Source organism: Cnephaeus nilssonii, assembly GCF_951640355.1.
Source record: "Cnephaeus nilssonii genome assembly, chromosome: 13".
NCBI lineage: Eukaryota > Metazoa > Chordata > Mammalia > Chiroptera > Vespertilionidae > Cnephaeus > Cnephaeus nilssonii.
In genome coordinates, this window is record NC_137084.1 from 44,266,723 (window position 1) to 44,293,967 (window position 27,245).

A 27,245-nucleotide genomic window follows, 5' to 3' on the forward strand; every position below is an offset into this window, starting at 1 on the left:
TGGGCACCTTAATCCAACAGCTTAGCTAACCCACCTGGAAGAAAATTAACATCAAGAGGATATGACCTGGTTATATGCCCAGGGCCCTGTACTGAGAAGGGTCTCATGCTTGGCTTAATGCTCTGCTGTAGCCATCTTGAAATTCTTGATAATTTCTGAACAGAAAGCCCACATTTTTATTTTACACTGGGGCCTGTGAATTTACATAGCTGGTCCTGATTTAGAGTGTCCCAGGCGTTAGGATCTAAGCCAGGTACTTGACATACTTGTGTCATTCCAGCCTCTAACTGTACTGCGCTAGGGACTAGTAGGTCTTTGTTACCATTGATGAGAACTAGGTTTAGGTAAATAACTTGCTGAAGGTCCCATACCAAGTACAGAGTGGGGCCAGGATTCAAGCCCAAGTCTAACCCTAGTTGTAGTGCTCATTCCGGTCCACAATGCTGTCTCACCAAGTGAAATGCTCCCACTTCCCACCTGATGGGAGAGCTAAGTCTGGAAAAGCAATTCAGGGGCGTCAGGCAAGGCTGGGGTGAAGGGCTTTCACCCGGGCTGGGATTCTAAGCCATGCCCTGAGTGTATGTGTTTTTTGAGAACCACCTACATGCACATTCACAGTCACACACACTTACACTCACATTCTCACACACACACACTTCCAGATAGTCACATCTGCTCACACACTCCACTTAGCCCAGAGGCTGCCCTCAGAAGCAGTTCAATTGCGTGTGTCATGACAGGGTGCTAGATAAGAGTGCCACCCCACAAGCACCCCTAGGGAAGCACCTAATCTGATCATCCGATTCCTTCGTTTGGCGAATGAGAAAACTGAGGCTCAGAGAGGAAAGAGACTTGTGTAGGTCACGCCCTCATTAGTTGCAGAGCTAGGGGTCAAACATCAGCCTCCTGACTCTCTCAATTCAACAGTACAACATAAGGATGAACTGACAGGCGGTAAGATGAGGCAACTGCAGGTTTATCTGAGCAGAAAGGAAGCTCGATCCCAAGGTTAAGAGGCTTTCTATCTCTCCTGCCACCTTGCCTTTGCAACCCAAGCAAAACATATCCATCACAGGCCTAACCGGTTTGGCTCAGTGGATAGAGCATCAGCCTGCGAACTGAAAGGTCCCAGGTTCGATTTTGGTCAAGGGCATGTACCTTGGTTGTGGGCACATCCCCAGTAGGAGGTGTGCAGGAGGCAGCTGATTGATGTTTCTAACTCTCTATCCCTCTCTCTTCCTCTCTATTAAAAATCAATAAAATATATATTTAAAAAAACACAAAACAAAACATACCCATCAGTGTCTGAGAAATACTTTTGTTTCTGACGCTGGTGGGGCACAGATTCCCTCCCCTCCCCCCGCACCTCTGTATAAATATTTATAGTAATGTTATTGTTCAGGACCCCAAAACACCTGCTTTAAGGAGTCAAGCAATTTAAAATATATATTTTTATTGATTTCAGAGAGGAAGAGAGAGGGAGAGATAGAAACATCAATGATGAAAGAGAATCCTTGATTGGCTGCCTCCTGCACACCCCCTACTGGGGATTGAGCCAGCAACCCAAGCTGTGCCCTTGACTGGAATTGAACCTGGGACCATTCGGTCCGCAGGCCAAGGCTCCATCCACTGAGCCAAACCAGCTAGGGTGAGACAAGCAATTTCAATTAGGGAGGCTGAATTGTTCTTTCCTTGATAAGCAAAACAAAACACAAAGGCAAAATATAAACAGGATGAGGCATGAGAGTTTAATGACCTTATAGAAACAGGAGAGTTTCTGTGAAGAAACAAAACAAAGTACTAAGATCTGCCAGGGACAGCGCTGGAAGGGCAGGTGACCTGGGGCTGGGCCCAGCTTTGGGCTTCTCTGGGCAATCTTCCAATGCCAGCCAGCCTCTAAGACCAAACTGGGCTCGGGATTGGAATCACGTGGCTAAAAAGAGCAGGCTTTTGATACTCTCCAGGCTTCATTTGAAAGATCCTGTTCTCCCCACACGTTTCCTCCTAGACAGACCTGAGTTCAAATTTTGACTGTATACCTTACTAAATATGATTTTGAACATGTTGTATAATCTCTCTAAGTCTCAGTTTCCTCATCTGTAAAATGGGTATGATACTCAAACCAATGTTCAGGTCTCAGGGGATTCCCAGGATATGGGACTTTCAGTGCTAAATTTAGTAGGAGAGTCCTAGGCAAACCGGAAAAGTTGGTCACTTTAGACTATTAGGAAAATAATGTTGGTAAAGCATTTATCATGATGGTTGACACCATAATTGCTCCAAAAATAATTGTTTTTTTTTTCTTACTTCAAACATTTAAAGAGCACCCTCCTTTTGCCGTACTTCCATTTGGGCACTGTTAAGATAAATTACAAGCAGCGGTAGAGCTCATTCTATAGTTTAAAGCCTTTTCATACCTATTCTCTCATTTAATCTTTACAACAGCCCCAGGAGCGCCCTCCATCGCCTCTGCTAGCACCCTGGCTCTCTTCTGCCACCTAATGTCTGGACCATGGCAGTAGCCCACTAACTGACCTTTGCCCAGTCTCTCCTTCCGTTCATCCCCTACACAGCATCAACACCATGTTTCAAAAACAACATATCCTTCCCTAGCTTTCTGTTAAAAGAGGGAAGGCCAGACTGGTCTGAGCTATGCAGCCCTTCATGGTCTGGCCCCGGTGACCTCTCCAGCCCCGTTCTTGCTGTGCCCCAGCTCACACCCGAGCTTCCACCACAGTGTTGCCCATAGTTCCCCCCACTGCACGTGGCTGGTCCACGCCCCTATTTTCCCCCTTCTGCCTAGCAAAGCACCAACCCTCCTTGTAAGATTCTCCTCAGTCATCTTCTCTGTAAAGACTCTTATCCTTCTCCCCAAGGAGAATTGACCAGTCCTTTGCTTGTGCCTCTTTTTACTCCTTACACTTTTAGCCTGGGATCCAAAACACTTTTTTTGCTTTTTTCTCCTGCTCACTGTGAGCTCCTTGAGTGTTCTGTTTCTGACTCCATGGGGCTTAGCACAGGGCTGGCAGAGAGTTTTTAGGTACTTAGAGTGCTGACAGTGATTTCAGGCATACATGACTGGGTGGGCGTTTGAAAGACAGGTTAGTCTGAAATATTTGCATTTTAACTGGAGTTATAGTATATATGCATAAAGACCAGGGTTTTTGTTGTTGTTGTTGCTTGGTTGATTTGCTCACTTTCCCAATATCTAAACCACTTTCTTATAATTGGAGAATTCTCTACCATGTGAGTCTTGGAGGGAGGCAGATCTTGTCTTCCATTATAGAAATGCAAGGGCCAGATATTTGCTTTCCCAGCCCTCCCTTGCAGCTCGGGTATGCACATATGATCTAGGCTCTATCCATCAGGTACATTCTCCCAGAACTTAGAATATGACACTTGTGTTGCAAAGAAGCAGGGACAATGGAGCGAGCTTACTTTGGCAGTGGTAGGGCAGTGGCAGTAACACCTCGGTTTCTTGGCAGCAATGCCAGCAAAGTGAGTGGTGGCCTCTGGGTCCGGTGTTCAGGGCCGGGGTAGAGGTGGCGGGGGTGTAATTATTGAACTGGTTCTGTTGCATGGTTTGGGCTGAGGTTGTACCTGCCGTGCCTCCCTTTGTTTCTGCCAGTTTTCAAAACCGCTTTGCACATTGAGATTTATAATTCACACACCATACAATTCACCCACTTGAAATATACAATTCACTTTTTAGTATATTCATCAGTATGTGCCATCATCACCAGAGTCTATTTTAGAACATTTTTATTGTCTTAAAAAGAAACCCTATACCTTTATTATTTCCCCACCTCCTCACCCCTCCCTAGTCCTGGGAAACAACTAATCTACTTTCTGGCTACACATTTATCTGTTCTGGACTTACATATGACTAGAATCATATAGTATGTAATCATTAGTAACCGGATTATTACATTTAGTATAATGTTTTCAAGGTTCCTCTATATTGTAGCTTGTGTCAGTACTTCATTCCTTTTTATGGCCAGATAACAGTCCATTGTGTACCAAATTTTGTTTCTCCATTTGTCTGTTGGTGGACATTTGGGTGTCTTCCACATTTTTCCTATTATGAATAATACTGTTATAACACTTGTATATAAGTGTGTGGATAGATGCTTTCATTTTCTGCCCATTTTAAAATGGGCTTTCTGGTGACTTCATGAGATACAGAAGATAACAAATTTATTTCTTATTCAAATCAGCCGAAATTGATTTCTGTTCTTTATAACCTTGAGGTCTTTTCACCTTTCCCTTGGGGCCAAGTTCTTCACCCCAGAACAAAAGGGCTATAATTGGCTAATGTGAGAAACTTCCCAGTTAACCTTCAAAATCTTGAGTTTTGCTTTCTCCCTACTTTGGTGTACAGAATGAGATCCAGAGAGGATAAGTGACTTGCCCAAGGTCACACAGCCAGTCAGTGGTACAGCGAGGACTAGAATCTATGACTCTCCATCACAACTTAATATTCTTTCCCCTACACTATACTTCCTTTTATCAACTGAACTAATGTTTGTCAAGCTCCATGTCCTCTGGGTATATGGATAAGCAGAGGATGTAGCGTGAGACAGTAACACCTACGTAGGGTGTTACCGTTTCACCTATTCTATTCTATTCACTTGTAATTTATTCCATTTAATTATAGTTTATAACAGAAACATTTGTGTTCAAAAGAATACTTTCTGTTGAGATTTTAATCCTTTCTTTCATGTTGTTGCTTTTTCATCTCACATCTTTTCCCTAGTCTTCTTAGTTCTTACTGTGCTTAATTTTCATAATGGCTTATTAGGTTGTGTTCTTTCAACAGTCAAAAGATGGGTTCTTATTCCCTCCCTTTTTAAAAAACTTGTGGTCCTCTCAATCTAGCCTCCCCCTTTTGTTTTGAAGACAAGGTCAAGAAATATTTCACCCATAAGAAAAAGGATTAAGGAAAATAACAGTATGACTACATGTTGACCAGTGGCAAAAGACTCGTGGCCTAAGTATTGGGGAGACCACAGGGAGTGATAAGCACTAAAGTCCGCAGTATAGCACATGTCTTAGCAAAAGATAACAGCTAGATGTTGGATTAGTAAATAAAGCCTGAAACATGATTTTAATGTGAAACCCCCTATTCTTTAAATCCAGACAATCAATTCAATTAATGTTGGGTCCACAAAGTGTTCTCTATTGGTTGTTGAGGTCCTATGTTCATGGCTCTTCTTCCTGTGAGAAGGAGCACCAGCAGCTAATGGGAGATGACCAAAGGAGAGGCGACTCTGCCCCCTGCTGCTCATTGACGGTATATATCTGCCAATCATTTCTTAGGGTTCAGGCGCCACCCTGTGTCTGAAAGGGCCAGATCTGGAAGGCCTTGTGGGCCCCTCATTTTATGGATGAGGTGTCTGACACATGGAAATCTTTCATCCCAATACCCAGAAGCCATCTAGCCAGCTGCTGGGTAGAGCCCATGAGCAAATCTGTCCTCTGGTGAGCATCAGAAATGTGCTGGCACAAAGCCCAAAATGTGTCTGGAAAAGGGTGTGGGGAGAAGAGAAAGGATTGGCGTGGGAGACACCAAAGGAGGTTGGAGGCTGTCACAGAGCTCCAGGAGTGTGGCAAGGGCTAAGGTAAGAAAATGCAGAGAAAAGAGTCAGCCAGAGACTGTCCATCACTGAATACGGGAGTGAGGCCATGCTGGGTCATCCAGCCACTACTCAACTTGATAGCTGGCCATAGACTCATGAGGGACCCGGAGTAGGTCAGCTGAACTGGCCAAGATTAGACAACCTACAGAATTGTGAGCTAAATTGTGAGAAACAGTAGAGAAAGACAACAGACTTGGGGAGACCCGGGATCCAGAGATTAAAGGAGTGGAACTTCCAATGCCTGCCAATGAGTTGTACTTTGTGCTACCAGATTAATCTTGATAAAACTTCAATTTGATCATTTATTAACTCCAGCCTATTTTGGCTTCATACTGAGACCAGACATGAGGCAATCTGTCACCAGGCGGGCATTGAATGCCCTTCCCCACCCATAGCCAGTCTCCCCTACTATTCTATTAGGAATCTTAGACTGAGTAGGGGTCAAGAAGTCCCAGTGAGAGTCCCAAGTTCAGTCTTTTCTTGACATGTGTAGTAGTGGTGATGGTGGTGGGGGTAGGGGAGTTTACTTTATTCATCGGAACAATGGCTCCCTGTATGAAGCAGTTCTGCTGAGCCAAACAGCATATGAGCTAATTTCTAACATCTATCCATTACCCCCATTATTTAGATGAGGACACTGAAGTTCAGAAAGATGGGATAGCTTTCCCAAAGCCACACAGCTAGTAAGAGACAGAGCTGGATTTAAACCCCAGTCTGCTCAGCTACAGAGCTTTATTACTCTGGCTCTTTGTATCAGTAAGCTTTTGCTATGAAATAATTCACCCTTAAACATAGTCTCTTAAAACAATGATCATTTTATTTAGCTTATAATTCTACTAGAGGCCCGGTGCATGAAATTCGTGCATGGAGGGGGGTTGTCCCTAAGCCCAGCCTGTACCCTCTCCCATCTAGGACCCCTCGAGGGATGTCCGACTGCCCGTTTAGGCCCGATCCCACCGGGCCTAAACGGGCAGTCGGACATCCCTCTCACAATCCAGGACTGCTGGCTCCCAACTGCTCACCTGCCTGCCTTCCTGATTGCCCCTAACCGCTTCTGCCTGCCAGCCTGATCACCCCCTAACCACTCCGCTGCCAGCCTGATTGATGCCTAACTGCTCCCCTGCCAGCCTGTTTGCCCCTAACTTCCCTCCTCTGCCGGCCTGGTCACCCCTAACTACCCTCCCTTGCGGGCTTGATCGCCCCCAACTGCCCTCCCTTGCAGGCCTGGTCCCTCCCAACTGCCCTCTCCTGCTGGCCTGATCTCCCACAACTGCCCTCCCTTGTAGGCCTGGTCCTTCCCAACTGCCCTCCCTTGCTGGCCATCTTGTGGTGGCCTTCTTGTGTCCACATGGGGCAGCCATCTTTGACCAGATGGGGGCAGCCATCTTGTGTGTTGGAGTGATGGTCAATCTGCATATTACTCTTTTATTAGATAGGATAGGTTCTCTAATCTTGGCCAGCTCAGCTGACCTACTCTGGGGTCCATCATGGGTCTATGGTCAGCCATTAAGTCAGGTGGTGGCTGGGTGACCGAGCCTGGCCTTCCTCCCGTATTTAGGGATGGGCAGTCACCGGCTGACTGCTGTCTGGGCACCGTGGTTCTCCTCCATGTGGCCTCTTGTCCTCCAGCAGCCTCGCTAAGGCTTATTCACACAGTGGTCTCAGGATTCCAAGTGCAACAAGAGAAGGCAAGCCCCCACACTCAGGCATGTTTCTTCAAGTCCAAGCCAAACCAGAGTCAGTTTGGAAGGACACTTTCAAAAGGCATAGACAGAAGGAAGGGGATGATTTCTAGTCATTTTTACAAGCTGCCATGGCTGCTAAACTACAATCCCTGTCTATTTATCTCACAGAGTTGCTCAAAGGAGAAAAGGATGTAAAATCAGCTTTACAAACTTCTGTCCAGATGAGAGGCGTTGTTTAATTATCAGCACTATTTTCCACTAGGACTTCACATGTCTATTATTACCTCCGTTTTACAGATGTGGAAACTAAAGTCAGAAGGACGTACAGCCAGAATCAGAACAGAGATCCGCGTGTCCAGTGTTCTTCAGCAGCTTAGTCCTTTGTTATTTTGTTCTCTAATCAGTTTTCCTGAGTAGATCTTGTTTCTCCAACTTAACTAACAATTCCTTGAGTACTTCATACATATCTTTTATTTCTTTTGTGGCCCTCGTAGTGGGTAGCATTATACCAAACACATGGTAAGCACTCAGTTCAGACTTATTAAATGACTGAGCCATTCATTCATTTATTCACTCAAAACATTTACTGAACACCAACTATTCATAACTAACACACCATCCCTTCCCTTAAGAACTCTTCACCTAGTAAAAGAAACAGTCAAACTGACATTACAATCTCATTTGGTAGAGAGGAGCATTAAGGTTATGGGAGCGAAGAGAAAAAGTCCTAAACTGTCCTTGGCGTCAGAAAAGACACCTTTCTTTCTTTCTTTCTTTCTTTCTTTCTTTCTTTCTTTCTTTCTTTCTTTCTTTCTTTCTTTCTTTCTTTCTTTCAGAGACCATTTACTGGGTAAATCACAGAGGTAGAAAAGGTAAATCCTAGAAGAAATGGGCTTAGTGAGCAAGTCCTAGAGGTAAAGGAAGGGCCCTTGGAGGTTGGGAGTGAGGAAGCTAATGGTAACTCGCCTGGGGAGGAGGGGGAGAGGGAGGGAGAGGGAGAAGGAGAGGGACGGGGAGAAGGGAAAGGAAAATGGGGAGGGAAGGGAAAGGCATGGGTGTGCTCCCTGGAGGGAGAGAGCACTGGGCCCTCCATCCTAAGGGTTTTAAGGGCAGACATTTTAGGAGAGGTCCCAGGGAAATACCTTAAAAGAATATTCAGCAGTTTTCCAGGTGTGTACATTCGGGGTTGTGGTTTCTAGTGACTGATTGGCTGGCACCAGGGTAAGAGGTCATTATTCAGTGCAGCTGCTGGGCTGTGGTTTGAGTGGAAGGTAACATCATCATATCTTTTAGAAACTCCATCCTGGAACTGGTGTTAAAGATGAATGGGTGTGGGGTGGCGGCAGCGGATTGGAACAGAGAAGATAAGGGTGAGCATGAATTTCCTTTATAAGAAGAAAAATGTTTTGTTTTTTTGTAGTTTTTTTTTTTTTTTTTTTAAGACTGCTAATGAGCATCTGAAATAGGGCAAGTAGAGAGTGATCAGGGTGTGGTGAAGGCATCTCTTTGTGGGACTGAGAAAGGGGAAGTGAAAAGAACTGGTTTAGGGGAAGTCTACCATCTGATTTTATCTTTTACTCTAAAGTCTTGGGAGAAAATATTCAGTTAAGATAATTCAAATTAGTCAACCCCAAATGCACGGAGTGTTTACAGCTAAACTGCTGAGTATTAAGGTTGTGCATGTAGGGATGTCTGAAGCCTCCCTTTGGAGTCTCCAGCAACAGTGCTCTTTGCCTCTCAAGTCTGTTTAGGACCTGGGCTTGGTCCGAACTTTTATCTATAAAAGGTCCCCCTTGTCTCCCATTAATCACTGGGCCTTTGAAGGAAGCTGTATTTCCCCGGTTTAGCTTATCATTAATGCTCACGCTGATAACAGACTATGTAACAAGTTCAGTGGTGGAATGAAAGGTAGACAACACCTTCCACAAACACTATGCTGTAGATCAACAAAAGGGATTATAGAGCAGAACAACATTTAATTCAATTTCATCCATCCATTCATTCAGTTTATTCAGCCATTCAGTTATTCAGTGAACAAATATTTGCCAAGGGCCTGCCCATCCATGCCAGCTATGGCCACAATGGGAGCTGGGAATCCAGGGATGAAAAGTCTTTGAAGAACTTCCATTCCCTGGGAACTGAGGATCTGCTACGTGCCCTCCTCCTGCAGATGCTGGCCCGCAGCTTCTGAGGCATCCCCGATGGAGGACATTCTCGATGGGAAAGACCCCAGAATGGCTGTCAGACTGTTTTCTAAAACCAACGCCCATCCTCACCTCCCACCCCTATTGCGTAGGCAGACATCTTGTGAAGTTCATGACCACCCTCTCTCCCACCCACTTCTCCATTTCCACATAATTCATTTGCCAGCGTGGGGCTCTCCCCTCTATTTTCAGTTCCTCTTCTCACTCTTCCGTACTCCTTCACTCACTGCAGTCTGGTTTTTATACCTCTCACTCCTCAGGCCGGTGTCACCAGAGGCCTCCCAATTGCCACATTAATGCATTTCTCCCAATCCCTACCCAACACCATTTTAGGGAAGCATTTTCCACTGTCCGTATAGGACGCCCTCCTTGAAACTCGCTTCTCCTTTTGTTTCCACACCAGCCCCTCCCAGTGCTGCTGCTTCCTCTCAGTTCCCTGTTTAGGCCTTTCCTTTTGTGCTTGTCCCTTAACCTGGGATGTTCCCTGGAGTTCTGCCTTCAACCCTGTCTCTGAGTGATCTGGTCTTCTCCTCCAATGGCCTCGGTTACCGTCTGTATGTTGTGGACACCCAATCAAACTCTGCCTCTGAGCACAGACACGTCCCACAACCTACTGGACATCTCTAGCGGGTGCATCCTGTTATAACATGATCGTGTAACTGTGAACTTGCCTGTTTCTAATCAGCACCACGCACTGAGTGGCCATATTATTATGATCTCTGAACGCATAATAATCTGGCCACTCAGTGTATATCCTATATAATAAAAGGCTAATATGCAAATTGTCCCCTCGACCAGGAGTTCAACCAGCAGGCAGGCCGGCCAACCGCCCATGTCCCCTCCCCCTGGCCAGGCTGTCTGGGCCCCACCCATGCATGAATTCATGCACTGGGCCTCTAATATATATATATATATATATATATATATATATATAGAGAGAGAGAGAGAGAGAGAGAGAGAGAGAGAGAGAGAGAGAGAGATGGGGAGAGGCCAGATTATTATGCGTTCAGAGATCATAATAATCTGGCCACTCAGTGTATGTATATTATAATTTCCTGTGTCTCACATATATAGTGAGTTAGTAGAAGGAACTCCATGAACAATTAAAGAATGAATGAAGGAGCACCTATCTATGAGGAACCTGCCCACTGGCTGTCAGTATGCTGAAATAGGTATTGATAGTCTGAGATTTAAAAAACCAAAAACCCGAGATAAGCTGAGCAAATCAGGTTCAACCATTTAGGAATTTCAAAATGAGGAATTATTGAGACAATCTGCAGTGACAGGGCAAAAGACAGAGGTAGCGGTAGAGATGAGCCATGGCAGCCTGTGACTGTTTTTAAACTAAAATTATGAAGAAGTTGGAACTATGATTAAGACAGAAGAAAACAGAATAGTCCTCGAGATGCAGTGATGCCAGGAGAGAGACAATGAGGCAAAAAGAGCAGCCCGCTCCATCAAGACTGTGTCTGGAAGGGCCTCTGCCCCTTCCTTGCAGGATACTAAACCCGAGGCCACGTGCCGTTTTCTCAGGAGTCTTCCCGACCAGCCGTGCTGGCAGCCAGAGAGCAACGGTCTCTGAGTTAAGGACCGTATGCTGCTTTCCAGCCCTGAATGCCAGCACCCCAAACCCCAGCCCTCCATTTTAATAATTCAGAAGTTGTGTGCTTGCTTAAGATAAAACTTCCCGTGACCAATTTCCAATGATCTTCACTTTTCCCCTCACCCCTCCAAAACACCCTTCCAGCCCCCAAGGGAATGGAGAAAGGAGAACAATATACAAAGCAACTGCAAGATGCGGGGAGGTCACTGCTCTTTTTCTGAATGTCCAAGGCAGCGAAGGTAGCTGTGTGCACCTCTGGTGATTGAGCTGAGGAATAGACAGGCTGGGGTGTGAGTGTGAGCGTGGGTGGCAGTGGGGTGGTGGTGGGGTGTGAGTGTGAGCGTGGGTGGCAGTGGGGTGGTGGTGGGTATGAAACGGGAAGCAGTGCCTGCGTGCTCTCCTGGCCCACCCACTTTGTTTCGGTAACTGTTTTATACTGATTTTATAGACTTGATAAGGTGTTTAGAACAGTGCCTGGAGGCTTATCTCAACTTTCCTTGGACTCCTGCCTCCCCAGCTGTCAGGAAGGTTGACAAGTCCTGGCCTTGCTGGCTGTACATTCTACAAGATAGTGTACCTTGTGTCTACAAGTGTCTGTACAAGGTACGCATGTTCTCATACAACAGCTTTAAAAAAAAAAAAAGAGGAAATAGTGACATGTGTGTTGTGTACTTTGTTATGTATTTTGCATAAAGTGAAAGAAGGGAACACATGGAACCTAATCCTGGAGAACCTGAGTCCAGTTCCCCCCACATTTCCTCTGATCCTCAGGCCGGTTGCCTCCGTTGGGTTCCCATGTACTCTGCGCTTCCCTCACACTGTGTTGCTGTTTACTCCGCACAGACAAAATTCCCAGGCCTGAAAACCATGCTGTGTTCCCAATAGTCCGTCATGTAGGGTCTGGTAGACAAGAGGCCTTGAGTAATGTTTGATGAACTCATGTATGAATGATATAGTGCTACACACCACTGAACAAGTCTGGGGACCCTGAAACTCGGTAATGGCCCTTGGACAGTTATGTGGCTCCCAAGTCATAATTCTTAATCTAGAATTCCTTATTCTGACCTGCTCCCCTGCCTGGAATATTATCCCCAGAGGCCCGTGGAGCTCCTGAGCTGCTCCTGCACGCCTCCTTTCCTGATCAGAGGCCTGGCTCTCTTCCCCGACTCGAAGTCTGGAGATCCTGCCTGCATACAGGTTGACCTCACTCTTTCCCCAATATTGAGTTCCATCCATATTTTCCATCCCATGCCCTGTGAGAATTATTAGACTCTCCGATGTCAGTTACTTCTGGGATGTCAGCCTTCTATTTCTTTTTTAAAAAAATATGTTTTTATTGATTTCAGAGAGAGGAAGGATGAAGGAGAGAGAGATAGAAACATCAGTGATGAGAGAGAATCATTAATCGGCTGCCTCCTGCATGGCTCCTACTGGAGATCGAGCCCACAACCGGGGCATGTGCCCTGACCGGGAATCGAACTGTGACCTCCTGGTTCATGGGTTGACGCTGAACCATTGGGCCACACTGGCCGGTCTAAACACATTCTTTCTAACACTTGTACCAATTTTTTATTTTCTTGGTTTAAGAAGGCTTGGCACAATAGTTAAGATTATTTAACTACTTAAACTTCTTATTGGTGTGAACATACATACAGAAAACTATAGGTGTCAGAGTGTACAATTAAAATCATTTTCACAAACTCAACATACCATGAGCCCAGCACCCAGCTCGAGAACCAGAATGTTACCCTTTTCTCAGAAGCCTTTCAGTTTCTACCCTCCCAAGGGTAACCACTAATCTGGCCTCTAGAAATCATGCAATTTTTTAATAGTGGCGATTTAGGACCAAGTTGGGCCAGGTACTCTATACTGTATTGTCTGCTTCTGCTGATGTGGGGGATAGTATCGAGACTCTGGTCAGTTAACTTGACTTACTAGTATATTCTACTTCTGTGGAGCAATGACAGGAAGTGAGTTTCAGTCCCAGCATCACCACATTAGCCTGTGACCTAAAAAATCCACGTCTCCTCTCTTAAGCCTTGGCAACCTAGTTTATGAAATATGGACAAACACAATCCATTTGCAGAGTTGCTATGAGGATTAAATGAAATTTCACTCTCAAAGCACCTGGTGCAGTGTGCATGGCTATAGCAATGTATAGCCAACTGTTATCGATTTTTATTGTGTGCAGTCATGATGTGAAGGTTTTATGTATAGTATCTTGTTTACTAGAGGCCCGGTGCACAAAGTTTGTGCATGGGGGGAAGGGGTGTTTCCTCCTCAGCCCAGTCTGCACCCTCTCCAATCCGGGACCCCTCGGTGAATGTCTGACTGCCGGCTTTGGCCCAATTCCGGGGATCGGGCCAAAACCGGCAGTTGGACATCTCTCTCACAATCCTGGATCACTGGCTCCTAATTGCTCACCTGCCTGCCTGCCTGGTCACCCCTAACTGACCCCTGCTGCCAGCCAGGTCGCCCCCAACTGCCCTCTCCCTGCTTGCCTGGTCACTCCTAACTGTCCCCCCCCCCCCGCCAGCCTGGTCGCCCCCAACTGCCCCCCTGCCGGCCTAGTTGCCCCTCACTGCCCCCTACTGCCAGCCTAATTGCCCCCAACTGCCCCCCCCCGCCAGCCTGGTCGCCCCCAACTGCCCACTTCTGCTGGCCTGGTCACTCCTAACTGGCCCCCCCTGCTGGCCTGGTTTCCCCTAACAGCCCCCCTGCCGATCTGGTCGCCTCCAACTGCCCCCACTGCCAGCCTGGTTGCCCCCAACTGCTCCCCTCTGCCAGCCTGGTCGCCCCTAACTGCCCCCGCCCCCGCTGGCCTGGTCACCCGACGTAGCTGCTGTTCAGTCGTTTGGTCATCCCTCACTAAACCCCCTGCCGGACTGGTCATAGGCAGCCATCTTGTGAGGGTGTGGTGGTCAATTTGCATATTACCTCTTTATTATATAGGATAACTCTGGCCAAATAGAATTATTTTCTCATCTGCTCTTTCTCAGTCTTCCTCATTTCAGCAGTCAAAGGCATCATTGTTTACCTAAAAATTTAGGTTCCAAATTTAGGCATTTTCCTTAATTCCTGTCATTCCTACATTCCACTCAACTAATTCATCAGCAGGTTTTGGTGGCTCTAAAAAGAAAACCCAAATCACTAGATTCTCTGTTTTTACCACCATTTTCCTATTTTAAGCCACTAACATACCTTACTTAAGTATCTTCACAAGAATGTAAGCTACATGTGTCCAGGCTCCCTGTATTATAGATCACAGTTGTATGCCCAGCACCCCAGTACCCAAAACAGTGCCTGGCTCTTAGGCTTTTGCTGTGTCTTGAATGCAACGAACTTCTGAAGTGGGTACTATTATTATTTCCATCATATTGACAGGGAAATAGGCTTGCAGTGGTTAAATAGCTTACTTAAGGTCACAACAAATATAAAAATCAGATTCAATTCCAGGGACTAATTCTAGAGCCTGCTTGATTATCCACTATGCGGCCCTATGGAACTACAGTGGCTTATTTTGAAGTCAATTGTTAATGCATTTTTGGCTGACATTAAGAGAAATTTTAGTTGAAATTCCCCAACCTGAAAACTTTTCCTTAGCGTAAAGTTCCTGTGTCCCTTCACACAGCCTTGTAGGCGTCTCCCAAGTCTCATCTCTCCTCATTGGTCTCTTCTGCCAACATGTCAATCAATAATGATCTCTTTTCTCTTCCCAACAAATGCTCCTGCCTCTAGGAACCACTGCCCCTCCCACCCCCTCTGGAAAACCTTCCCTAATTTCAAAATTCTTAGGGATTATAACAAGCAGTGCTTTATCCCAGCTGGCATCACTCTACTAAAATGACTTGTTTATTTCTTTATTGTTCACTGCTCTGTCCCCATTGCCTAAGAAGTGCCTGGAATAGAATAGGTAACTTGACAAATATTTGTTTAATAAAGCTATGAAAGGTCAAGGATTATTTTGCCAATTTATAGGTAGAGAGACTGTGGCTCCTTGAGGTCAGGTGTTTTGCCCTGGGTCAGTCACGAAGGGGCCGAGGTGAGATTGGAAATCAGGGCTCCACACACCAACCCTCCGGACCACGCCCGTTTTCTTAGCTCCTCCCTTCCGTCCGCTCCCCCGGGCCCCGCCCACTTCTCCTGCACCGCCTCCGAGACTAGTTTGGCCCTCGGTCGGCCACCGTAGCGCGTCGCCTCGGTTGCCTGGGGAAACGACCCGGGATCGGGGTGGGAGGAAAGACGTTTCCCGCCGGCGGGAGCTGCGGTTGTGGCGGCGTGGGGAGCTCCGACCATGGCGGACCAGCTTTATCTGGAGAATATAGACGAGTTCGTCACGGACCAGAACAAGATCGTGAGGAGCGAGGACTGGGGGACGCGGGCGCGCGCCTGGGGTCCTGGGCCCAGCGAGGGCGGCGGGGGTCCCGGACCCCTCTGCGTGCGGTCTCGTGGGGGCGGGTCCGGGGAGACAGGTCCCCCAGCCAGGTGCCCCGAGGAGAGCGGGAGCTCGCGGGAGAGGTACTGTGGCCCGCCCGCCAGTCCTCGCCCCGCGGGTGGTCGTGCTGGGCACCGGGCACCGCCTCGGGGCCGCGGAGGGAGGGGCACTGGTGGTTAATAGTTCCAAGGCGTCTCTGCACCTGGCTGAGGAGGTGGCGGGCGTTTAAAGCCCCACATTTACCGTTGAGGAGGTTGTAACCGGGTTTACGTGGTAAGTTGTTTCACCTTCGGACGGTCGGTTTCCTCTTACTGGAAAATTGGTGTGGATACCGGCCTGACCTGTCTCACAGGGAAGGAAGGAGTAAAGATCGAGTGAGACCGTGTAGGTGAATGCACTGCAGGTCATCACATCATTGCACTTATGTGCAGTGACCCACCCAGAGGTCGGTAGACAAGGCAGTTGAAGCAGACAGAGGGGCCCAATAACTCCTTTATTTGTGGTTGGTAAAGGATGGGCCGTTTCCCAATCGAGGTCTGTCTCTTGCTAATGTTTTTCTCATACCTCCCCCTGCCTTTGCCTAACCTGGGTAACACTTTTAATTAGTGGACACTCGGCATTTAGAACTGGAAGACTTTGGAGAGAAGAGTAACCAGGAGAGTCCAAGGAAGGGTGGAAGGAAGAGCTAGTCCTGAGGCCAGGAGTTCCCCATCTAACCTCTGATACAGCAGTCGTCCGCCTCATTCATTCCCTGACCCCGGCGCCACCTGTGCCCGTTAATGTTTGTTTGTCAGGCTGCAGCTGTCCTTAGAAGCTTTTCTGAGTCAAGCACTTCAAAGTAATCTAGCTTCTGGGTGAGTGTTAGTATAGTTTTCGGTGGTGGTCCTCAGAAAGGACAGAATATGGAAAGGGCCTTCATAAAACAAGGAGTGTGAGGGAAACGAGAGCTTTTTCCTTGATGTATATTCAGCCTTTTTTTTTTTTTTAATATCCTTTGCGTTAATTGGTCTGTGAAACAAACTTGGTAGTATTTGTAAGTTAAATATCTCGGTCCTGCCTGCCCAGATGGATGGTTCTTGGCAAAACTGGGGTGGCATTAGTTATAATTGATAAGGCATAATCATCTAAGACTAGGAATCTTTAGGAGCCTGTAGCACTCTGGAGTTACTTAAATGTTTAAAAAATTCCTTCTTTTTGCAGGTGACATACAAATGGCTGAGCTATACACTAGGAGTTCATGTTAACCAGGCTAAACAGTAAGTCCAGTTAACTACTAATTTTAATCACGTTGGAGTTTTCTGTTTGTTGTTTTGCTTTGTTTATAGCCTCATAGATAGCCTCTATGTCAGAACTATTTTTTCCCTGGAAAATGGGAAAGAATACTGTTTTTACTACTTTTGTCTATTATTTAGGAGATAGGTATATTTGTATACAAATGTGTAGTAATAAATTTACTGAATTTATTTGTAGTCTTGCTCTCTGGTTAATGTCACTTCATTATTTTAGATTTATTAAATGGGCTAGCTAATTCTGTTTACATCTCAGATTTATATTTCTGTTATCTTACATCTTCATTATACTTTCACACACGCTCCTTAGGCCCATCTCTGGGTGTTATTGAAGTACCTCCAGAATGAGGTCAACAGGTGTTTGACACAAGCTGTATAACAGTATAAGACGGGGGAGAACCTTTTACGGGAAACTAGAACAGAGATGTTTAGAGTGGCACAGAGCAGTGCCCTTCTTGAATTTTGCTGTTTTATCTTTCCTTGCTGAAAAGGAAAAAAGCAAGCTTTTGAATTAACTTCAAAATTTTTTGATTTGCAAATGTTGTCTATGACCCACTTCATCCCACACCACTCTCTACATCTCATACTTTAGCCATATTGCCTTTCTGCTCCTCAAATATGCCAAGCCCATTCTCACCCACATGCGGCTCGCGAGCCGCGGTTTGCCGCTCTGTTGACTAATGAGTTTGCCGACCACTGCCCTAGGACATGTACACCATGCCCTCGGTCTGGAATGCTCTGCTCCCAGTTGCCATCATCCTTCAGGTTTCAGCTCACATTTCACATATTACTTCTTGGAACAGCTCTCCCCTAATGCTGTATTTCAGGTATCCCCACCCCTCCCTAACTCTCTGTCATATGTATTTATTTTGTACTTTTTAAAAACACACACAAACTTTATTGAGATAGAATTCACATGCCATACAATTCATCCACTAAAAATGTATAATTTAGTGGTTTTTAGTGTATCCAAAGAGTTGTACAATTAATTTTAGAACATTTTCATCGGCTCCAAAAGGAATCCTGTATTCATTTAGCAGTCACTCACCATTTCCCTGCAATTTTGCCTGCCTCCTCTTCCCCCAGTCCTAGGCAACTACTAATATATATATATTTCTGTCTGTAGATTTGCTTATTTGCATTTCATATAAGTGAAATCATGTAATATGTAAACTTGTGTGCTTGGTTTCTTTCACTTAGCATAATGTTTTCAAGGTCTGACTGTGTTGTAGCATATCAGGACCGTAAATCCTCACTTAACATTATCTGAAACGGCCCTGGCCAATTTGGCTCAGTGGATAGAGCGTCGGCCCATGGACTGAAGGGTCCTGGGTTTGATTCTGGTTGGGGCACATGCCTGGGTTGCGGGCTCGATCCCAGTAGGGGGCGTGCAAGAGGCAGCTGATCAATATTCTCTCTCATCATTGATGTTTCTATCTCTCCTTCTCCCTTTCTCTCTGAAATCAATAAAAATACATTAAAAAAACACACAACATCATCTGAAATGGCTTCTAACGAAACCAGTTTCCCCATAGGCTAAATGATATAATAAACAAGAGTTAAGTTCCTACAGTATGTCATCAATATAATAATTAAATGACCTTAGTTGATTGAAGACCTGCTGTACTTCATTCTTTTTTATGGCTGAATTATTCCATTATATGGTGTTACTAGTTTCTTAGGGCTGCTATAACAAAAGCACTACCAACTTGGTGGTTTAAAATCACAGAATGATGTTGTCCCACAGTTCTGGAGGCTAGAATTCCAAAATTAAGATGTCAGCAGGGCCACACTCCCTCTGAAACCTGTAGGGAAGGATCCTTCCTTGCCTCTTTCTAGCTTTTGGTGGCTTGCTGGCAATCTTTAGCATTCTTGGCTGCATGACCCCAGCTCTGCCTTTATTGTCACATGGCATTTGTTGTTCCTCTGTTTGTTTCTTCACATGGTCAGTTTATAAGGATACCACCCTCCTCTAGTATGACCTCATCTTAACTGATTATATGTGCAAAGATCCCATTTTCAAGTAAGATCACATTTTAAGGTACTGGTGGTTAGGAGGTCAACATAACTTTTTTGGGGAACACAATTCAACCTAGAACATATGGATGAACCATATTTTGTTTATCCATTCATCAGATGATGTGCATTTAGGCTGTTTCCACATTTGGGTGTTACAAATAATGTTACCATAAACATTTGAGTACAAGTTTTTGTGGAGACATACTCTCAGTTCTCCTAGGTCAGTGGTCGGAAAACTCATTAGTCAACAGAGCCAAATATCAACAGTACAACGATTGAAATTTCTTTTGAGAGCCAAATTTTTTAAACTTAAATTTCTTCTAACACCACTTCAAAATAGACTCGCCCAGGCCATGGATTTTGTGGAAGAGCCGCACTCAAGGGGCCAAAGAGCCGCATGTGGCTCGCGAGCCGCAGCTTGCCGACCACGGTCCTAGGTATTTACCTAGGATTGGAATTCCTGGATCAGATGACAAATCTATATTTAACATTTTGAAGAACTGACTGATTGTTTCCAAAGTGGTTATGCTATTTAATAATCCCACCAGCAATGTTTGAGGGTTCCAATTTCTCCATATTCTTTTCAACTCTTGATGATCTGTCTTTTTTAATTTTAGCCATTCTAATAGGTGTGAAGCGGTATCATGGTTTTGATTTGCAATTCCCTAATGACTAATGGTGTTGATCATCTTTTCATGTTCTTAGCCATTTGTATATCTTTGGAGAAATATTTATTCTGATCCTTTGCCCATTTTTTCATTGGGTTATTTGTGTGTTTTTTTTATTGTTGAGTTGTAAGAGTTTTTTATATATTCTGGACACTAGACCCTGATCAGATACATGATTTGCAAAAAATTTCTTCCATTCTATGGGTTGTCTTGTTGATGGTGTTTTTTGAAACACAAAAGTTTTTATTGTTGAAGAAGTCCAATATATTATTTTCTTTCTGTTGCTTGTGTTTTCTTATAGTGTCTAAGAAGGCTTTACCTAACACAAGGTCCAGAAGATTTACTTCTGTTTTATTCGAAGAGTTTTGTAGTTTTAGTTCTTACACCAATAATTATCGTTATATTTAAGGTTTTTGTGTATCAAGTGCTTGTTAACATGTTAAAAATGCCTCAGTCCTCACAATAAGGCTACTCTGTCGTTTTCAAGTTAGATGGTGTACAGTGAGAATAACTTATCTCTGCTGCATGATGTCTGGTGCCTCAGCTGAGAATCCTTAGTGTCTGGAGCTCTGTCATCTGTAGGCTTCTTTGTGCCTACAGTTGATGCTGGTCTTTGGCTGAGGCTGTTGACCAGACATCGCATGTGGTCTGTTTATATGGCCCGGGCTTCCATCAGAGCATGGTGTCTCTGGGTAGTCGGACTTCTTACACAGCAGTTTGGGACTGTAAAAGCTAGTGTTCCAGCACAAGGCAGACGCTGACTGTCTCAAAAGTCAAGCAGTTTCATGTCTACTTTATTCTTTTGGTTAAAATGAATCACTAGCCCTCTCAGATTCAAGAGGAGGGGCTGGAGTCCACCTCTTTCTGGGTGGACATAGAAGAGCATGTGGGATGGGCGACATTGTTGTAGACATTTTCGGAAAAAAACAGTATGTCACATTGTACCTTAAGTGCTTGGCACATAATAGGTACTAAAAAATATTTGTTGAATACTAAGAATTATGGTAGATATTTTCACAAACATTTATCTCACATAATCTCACTAACAATCCAATGTAATGCGTGTTATCAGTCTCTCTTAACAGTTGAGAAAATTGAGACTTGGTGTGTCCTGTCACCTTTTCTTATTTTACCTATAGTATAAGTTGTTATTTATTTTTAACATTTGAAGTATCCTCATTTTATTTTTTAAATTTTTATTGAATGTATTGGAATTACATTGATTAATAAAATGATACAGGTTTCAGGTGTACATTGTATTGTGTGTTCACCACCCAAAGTCACGTCTCCTGTTACCATTTATCCCCCCTTTATCCTCTACTACCTCTCCTACTTCCCCATGGTAATCATCATACTGTTGTCTGTGTCTTTAATTTTTTGTGTGGTTTTTATCTTTTGTTTTTTGCTTAATCCCTTCACTTTTTTCACCTAATTCTCAACTCCCTTCCTCTCTGAGCTGCCAGTCTATTCTCTGTATCTGTGAGTCTATTTCTATTTTGCTTGTTATTTTATTTGGTTCATTAGATTCCACATATGAATGAAATCATACGGTATTTGTCTTTCTCCTATTGGCTTTTTTTATAGTGGAAGCATGTAAAGTATCATTGCTGGCACTGAGGGCAGTGATTGGGCCTGATTGGTATTGATTTGCTTGGATTTATTAAAGAAGTATTTTTTTCAGTTCTTACTATATATTTAGTATTATTTTAGGCTCTGTCATAAAACAGCAAACCTAATAGACAAGGTCCATCATTGATTTATACAAGATAATTTCAAGTTGTAAAAATACTGTGAAGGAATTAAATTGGGTTAGGGAAGGCAGTATCCCTATACACTGCATTTGTCCTGGGAAAAATTATGGGTGGAACTTACCAGGAGGGGAAATTAATAAATTAAAATGAGACGATACAGTTAATCATATCTGTAGGAAGGGCATCTTATAAGAATTCATATATATTTTCACTCATTTAAGAATATTTTGCATATTTTGGTAAAATGTTTTGTGTAATCAAATTAGATAAACATGTTTTAGAGAAGGTATGCAGAATGACATTTTTCAAAAAGAGTTTGTGCAGTTTTGACCTCCCTGTTAATATAAAAGAACTGGAGTTGATTTGGAGAGAGAAATACTTAGAGGGTATCTGATGATAGAGTTGTAGACAAAAGATTTAGTCAGCAAGCTTGAGAGCATCTTGGGCATGGTACCTGTCTATCATTTCTTCTATTAGCATGGTCCTAACTAGCATAAGTAAACCAAAATATTCATGAATTTGTGTTACCTTATTTTCCCTAATGCACTTGCTGCATGGAAGGAAACAGTAAAGAGAACAAGATAGAGCGATTGGTAAAAATGCTAAATATGGTACAATTTTGTCCTTAAGGAGCTTATAGCCTACTAGGGATGGCAGATATATAAACAATTAGAAGACAGAGTGGTAAGTGCTCTAATAACAGATATGGGATAGACTCTGTTAGAGCTTAGATGGCAGGGGTGTCCTGCTGGCCTGGGTTTTAGGGAAGGCTTCACATAGGTGGTGATAATTGAGCTGCTGTCTGGATAAGGAATTAGGTAGATGAGGTCTGGGCAGAGCATTCCAGGCAGAAGAAAGGGAATACAAAGGAGCAGGGGGAACTGCAGAATGTTTCATGATGTTACGGGACAGGGGACCTGGCCCTGAACATGTCTGCCTGCCTAGGGCCAGCCCATAGTGTGTGGGTTCTTGACTTTGTGCAGTAAAAATTTCACAACATGAGTCCAGGGGACTATGAGGGTACATTTGTTAGAGCTGAGAACAGTGAAATAAGGAAGAGCTTAGCATAGAAAAAGCAACAGGAGAGCCCAGGCTGGGCTGCTCTAGCTCACTGGGAAGTCAGAGAAAAGGGGCTTTGGAGACAGGCTCAGGGGGTTAGCCCGGAGCAAACTGCCATTTCCCATTACTTACCTGGTTGCAAGTCCTTTGGGGACCCTTAGAGTTTAGGAGATGCGTGCCTCTTGGGGAAGAGGAGGAGAAAGGGGAAGGCGAGGGGGTGCTCCCCAAAGGGAGAGCATGAGCTGGGTCCTTTGTCTTGAGGGTTTTTTTCTCTCTCTTGTAGGCGGGAAGCTTAGGAGAGGTCTCAGGGGAGGGTTTTAGTAGAATGTTCACTAGTTTTCCAGGTGTGCTTTATCAGGGTCACGTTCTTACTGATTGGTCAGTGCCAGGGCAGGCGGTTGTTAGTCATTACAATTGGTCCTGGTGTCATCCACCTGGTTTTGCTGCTTTTCTAGGCTTGGAGCTGAAATACACCTGAGGCCTAAATGTTATCCTTAGGAAGGTGACCTTCTGTATCTGGCTGTAAATTGCTTGGCCAGTTTGTTCAGCTATCTGCCTCAGTTTACCCACTCCACTTGCCAAGGAATCTTCCTAGTTCCTTACTATCCTGCCTCAGTAAGGCTGAAAATAGTGTGAGTGTGAGAGAATGGTGAGAGATCGGGGTCCAGAACAAGAAGTGTCTTACTGGGGAGTTGGAGTTGATCCTTAGGGGATGGAGAGCTACTGAAAAATTTTGACGAAAGTATAATACTAAAGGCAAGAATACCAACTACTTTTTCAACGTCACGTAATGACTAACTGGCATCTGAGACTTAACAAGCCCCAAAAGCTAACTCCTGATTTCTGCTTCCAACACTTACTTCTGCTTTCTCCATCTCAGTGAATGACAACTTTATTCTTTGAGCTGGTTAGTTTAATCATTCATAACTACCTTTTCTCTTATACCCATCAGGAAATACTGTTGTTTTTCCCTTTATGTTCTCCCAGAATTTTTCCACTAATTTACTACTTCCATTGGGACCACCCTCATCTGAGCCACCATCATCTCTAGCCAGGGTTACTGAGTAGCCTCCTGACTAGTCTCCCTGCTTCCTTCCTTACCCATCACCAGTGTATTTTACACACAGCAGTCAGAGTGGACCCTTCTTAAAAGTGAGGTCATAGTATTTCTGCTCTAAACCTTCTGATTACTTCCTTGCTTCCATTTCTACATAGGGCCACAAAGCCCTGGCACTTGGCTGTCTCTGCCACCACTATTCTTCCTTATTCTGTTTCAGCACACTTGCCTCCTTTCTGTTCTTCCGACCTTGCCTACATTCTTGCCTCAGAACCTTTGCATATGCTGTTCTCTCTGTCTGGAACATTATTCCCCAAGATATCCACAGTGGTGGCTTCCTCACTTCCTGCAGGGCTCTGCTCATGAGGCCTTTCCTAATCACCTTATATAAAACTAGAAGCCCCATGCATGAAGATTCGTGCAAGAATGGGCCTTCCTTTCCCTAGCTGCTGGCACCGCCTTCGCTCTGGCCGGAGCCGCCTTTTCGCTTCACCTGGAGCCATCTTTCTGCCTTCCCGTGCTTCCCAGAGGCCAGGAACAGCTGGGGTGGTGCGGAACGCCTGCGTCATAAGCGTCCCGCCCCCGGCTGCTCAGTGCCTGTGTATGCAAATTAACCCGCCATCTTTGTTGGGTTAATTTGCATACTCCTGATTGGCTGGTGGGTGTCTCCAAGGTATGGTCAATTAGCATGTTGCTCTTTTATTAGTGTAGATAGCAGAAGTTCTTCTCAGGCACTCTCTATTCTTACTTTTCCCTCTATAGATTAACTACCATTCAACATAAATTTACTTATTGGTTTGTCTCTCTTTTCTGCAGTGTAAGGTCTAAAAGGTTAGGAACTTTGCTTTGTTATTGCTCTCTCCCTAAGGCATAGAACATGAACTGGCCACTCAGTAAAGTTTTGTTGACCTAATGACTTGATTTGCATTTTCCTGTGGCAGCCTTGTGGATAATGAAGGGGTGGGGGTGCAGAATTGAAAGAGTCCAGTCAAGAGATTTAAAGGGCATGGAATCAAGAATTACTTGGGAAGGAGAACTGACTAGATTTGGCAACTCACTGGAAAGGGAGAAGTGAAGGATAATGACTCCCAGATTTCTGGCTTGGGTGGCTTAGGCAGATGTTGTTGTCAGGAATTAGTGAAGCCATGGGGATGAATGAAATAGACCAACCATCTTGGTTGGCCCAGGACTGTTGATTTTAGCACCAGAAGTCCATGTCTCAGGAAACCTCACAAATCCAGGCAAACCCAGATGATTGGTCACTAATATACAGAATGAAAAGATAGCTAAAGACAGAGCCCTAACTATAATGGAAAAGGAGGAGGTAATCAAGTCTGTGCGGGAAATGGAGCAGGGCAGTTAGAGGGGTGGGTAGCAGGGGACTCATTGGGGCAAAGGATCATGGAAGCTAAGAGAGCAGATGCTTGAAGAGAGTGGTCAACAGGGTAGGGTTGAGTTTCCCTTGGAATTTTTGAGTTTGAGTTTCTAGCTGTTCTTGGCAAAGTATGACGTATTCTAGAGACTCTGTATATATTTCTTGAAATAAAAGATAGAAATGATATATCTCTTTTGTTGTTTTTGTTAATCTGTGAGTTACTGAGGGGAGCCAACCTCTGATACTTGCTGGATCATAAGGATAAAATGAATTTAGGGATGTTACTGAAAGCAACATTATTTCTACATCAAGTGTTTGACAGTCTCAGTTTAATGGATACTCTGGGCAGTGGGAGTAAGCTATTCATTCTGCAGTTCTGAAACAGCATTGAATCTGAGTGATTATAAAACTGGAATTTCAAAGCTGGACATACGTGATCATCTACTTAGTGGTTCTTAATGTTTTGGAACCCTCTTGAGAAACTTTTGAGAACCCTGACCTGTCTCCCCGCATAAAGGCACATTTTACCTCCCAATTTGAGGGGTGGAGGGTTATAGATGGCCAATGAATCCCATGGTGAAAGAATCACTAATCTGTCTAGTACCCTCCTGTTTATACCTCAGGATATTAAGAGGCCTAGAAAAATTAACTTATCCAGAATCACATAGTGACTGAACTTATTCTTGGTTGAGTGTTCTATTCATTATATGTTACTGGTTTATTGCAGGTTCACTCTCTCTGGGCCTACTACTAGATTTCTTTTATTTCAGTTATGAACTGGGTCACTGTGCCAACTCAGTAAGTGACCCCAGTCTAACTCTCTGTCCATAGACTGAGCAAAAATTCTGTAGAAAATTTGATGAACTGTCAGATTTAATATACCTAACTTTCAAGTCACAAATTAAAAGTTGATGAGGTAAAAAAAACTCTTACTAATGGCTTTATTGTGCCTTTTGTTTGGAACAGGATGCTGTATGATTATGTTGAAAGAAAGCGAAAGGAAAATTCAGGAGCCCAACTGCATGTCACCTATTTAGTGTCTGGCAGTCTTGTTCAGAATGGACATTTGGTAAGTTCTCAGAATCTTATAACGAGCTTAAATATGTTTGAGCTATCAACTGTTAAATAACACGGAGTGTGGGAAAGGGGAACACAAGATTTAGTATTATGGAAGTTTTAAAAAGCTACCTGTAGGTGATTATTTTGAATTTTAGACTAAACTTAAAATTCTGAGAAGTTTTGGTAATATCTTGGCTGTGATGCAGAGGCTATAACATTATTAGCAATTTTTCTAGGCAGCAAGACATTAGGAGACTGCTTCTGTTACTTCTCTTTTTTCCTCTTGAAGATGTATTAGGGCAGTGGTCGGCAAACTGCGGCTCGCGAGCCACATACGGCTTTTTGGCCCCTTGAGTGTTCTAACGCCACTTCTTCAAAATAGACTCGTCCAGGCCAAAAACCGACTTCTGCGCATGGGCCACGAAGTTTCAATCGTGGTATTTTGTGGAAGAGCCACACTCAAGGGGCCAAAGAGCCGCATGTGGCTCACGAGCCGCGGTTTACCAACCACTGTATTAGGGAAAATGATGGTTAGTAGTTTCAGTCCTGTTCAAATGTCAAGTCATACACTCAGGTGTTCAGAAAGTATAATTTTATTATTTTAAAAATGAAATTGATATTAATTTGAGCATTTATTTCAGTAAGCTTATGTCTAAGTGGCTGAAGGATGGGGTGTTGACAGGGGGCTAAAAATGCCGAGGTGTGGGTTGGGAACATCTTTATTCTCATTAATGTCTTCCGGTCTGGTCACCCCGCAACTCAGGTCACTGCTGCATTTTCATCATCCTGACCACAAACTTTCTCAGGTCTACTGACTTTCTCTTAGCTACTTCATGCCCCTCTTAGGGGCAAAGGGATCATTCTGCTCCTAGGACTTGGAAGCTCTGCTGCAATAACTTGTTCCTTCTGCACCAGACTGATCCTTGGGAACTTTGATAATTCCTCCTCTCTGGCTTCCTCTAAACGTAAGGCACATTTTTTCTGTTCTCACTTCCCCTAATCTCCTATCTGAAGGTTCTTTTTGCTTTTCCCACTACCACCAGCCCTACAGAACATAGTCCAAGGACCAGGGCTCCTCAGAGATCCACCAATATATGTGTTCCTCTTCACTTTGACTTTCCTTCAGACTTGTACGTTCAGAAGCTTGATTTATCAAAATACTGACTGGATTTGTCTTATAGCAACAGAGTCCCATGCACGTGAGATTTGAAACTAGAATGGCAATTTAGTAATTTACAAGGAGAAACAAAATTATTGGGGGAATCAAATCCTTGTATTCTCTGACCAGCAATTTCTTTCCTTGTTGGTAAGCTATTTGGTAAGCCAGGTGATAATCAATATATTTGCAAGTGTAAGAATCAGATGTCATTATATGCCTTAACACAAAATTAAGCAGACCTGA

The 27,245-nt window shown here is 44.3% G+C and overlaps 1 protein-coding gene across 3 annotated transcripts in view; it reads left to right on the forward strand.

The window, feature by feature from the left end:
- Positions 1-15,344: 15,344 nt before the first annotated feature.
- The window catches only part of POLD3 (DNA polymerase delta 3, accessory subunit), a 59,262-nt gene continuing 47,361 nt past the window's right edge, over positions 15,345-27,245 (forward strand). The window contains exons 1-3 of one of the 3 annotated variants that reach the window (XM_079788718.1): positions 15,345-15,485; positions 16,767-16,822; positions 25,751-25,853. In XM_079788718.1, coding sequence (XP_079644844.1) covers positions 15,426-15,485; positions 16,767-16,822; positions 25,751-25,853 — 219 coding nt within the window. In that variant the 5' untranslated portion in view covers positions 15,345-15,425. The other 2 variants (XM_079788720.1, XM_079788719.1) reach the window with 2 other exon arrangements.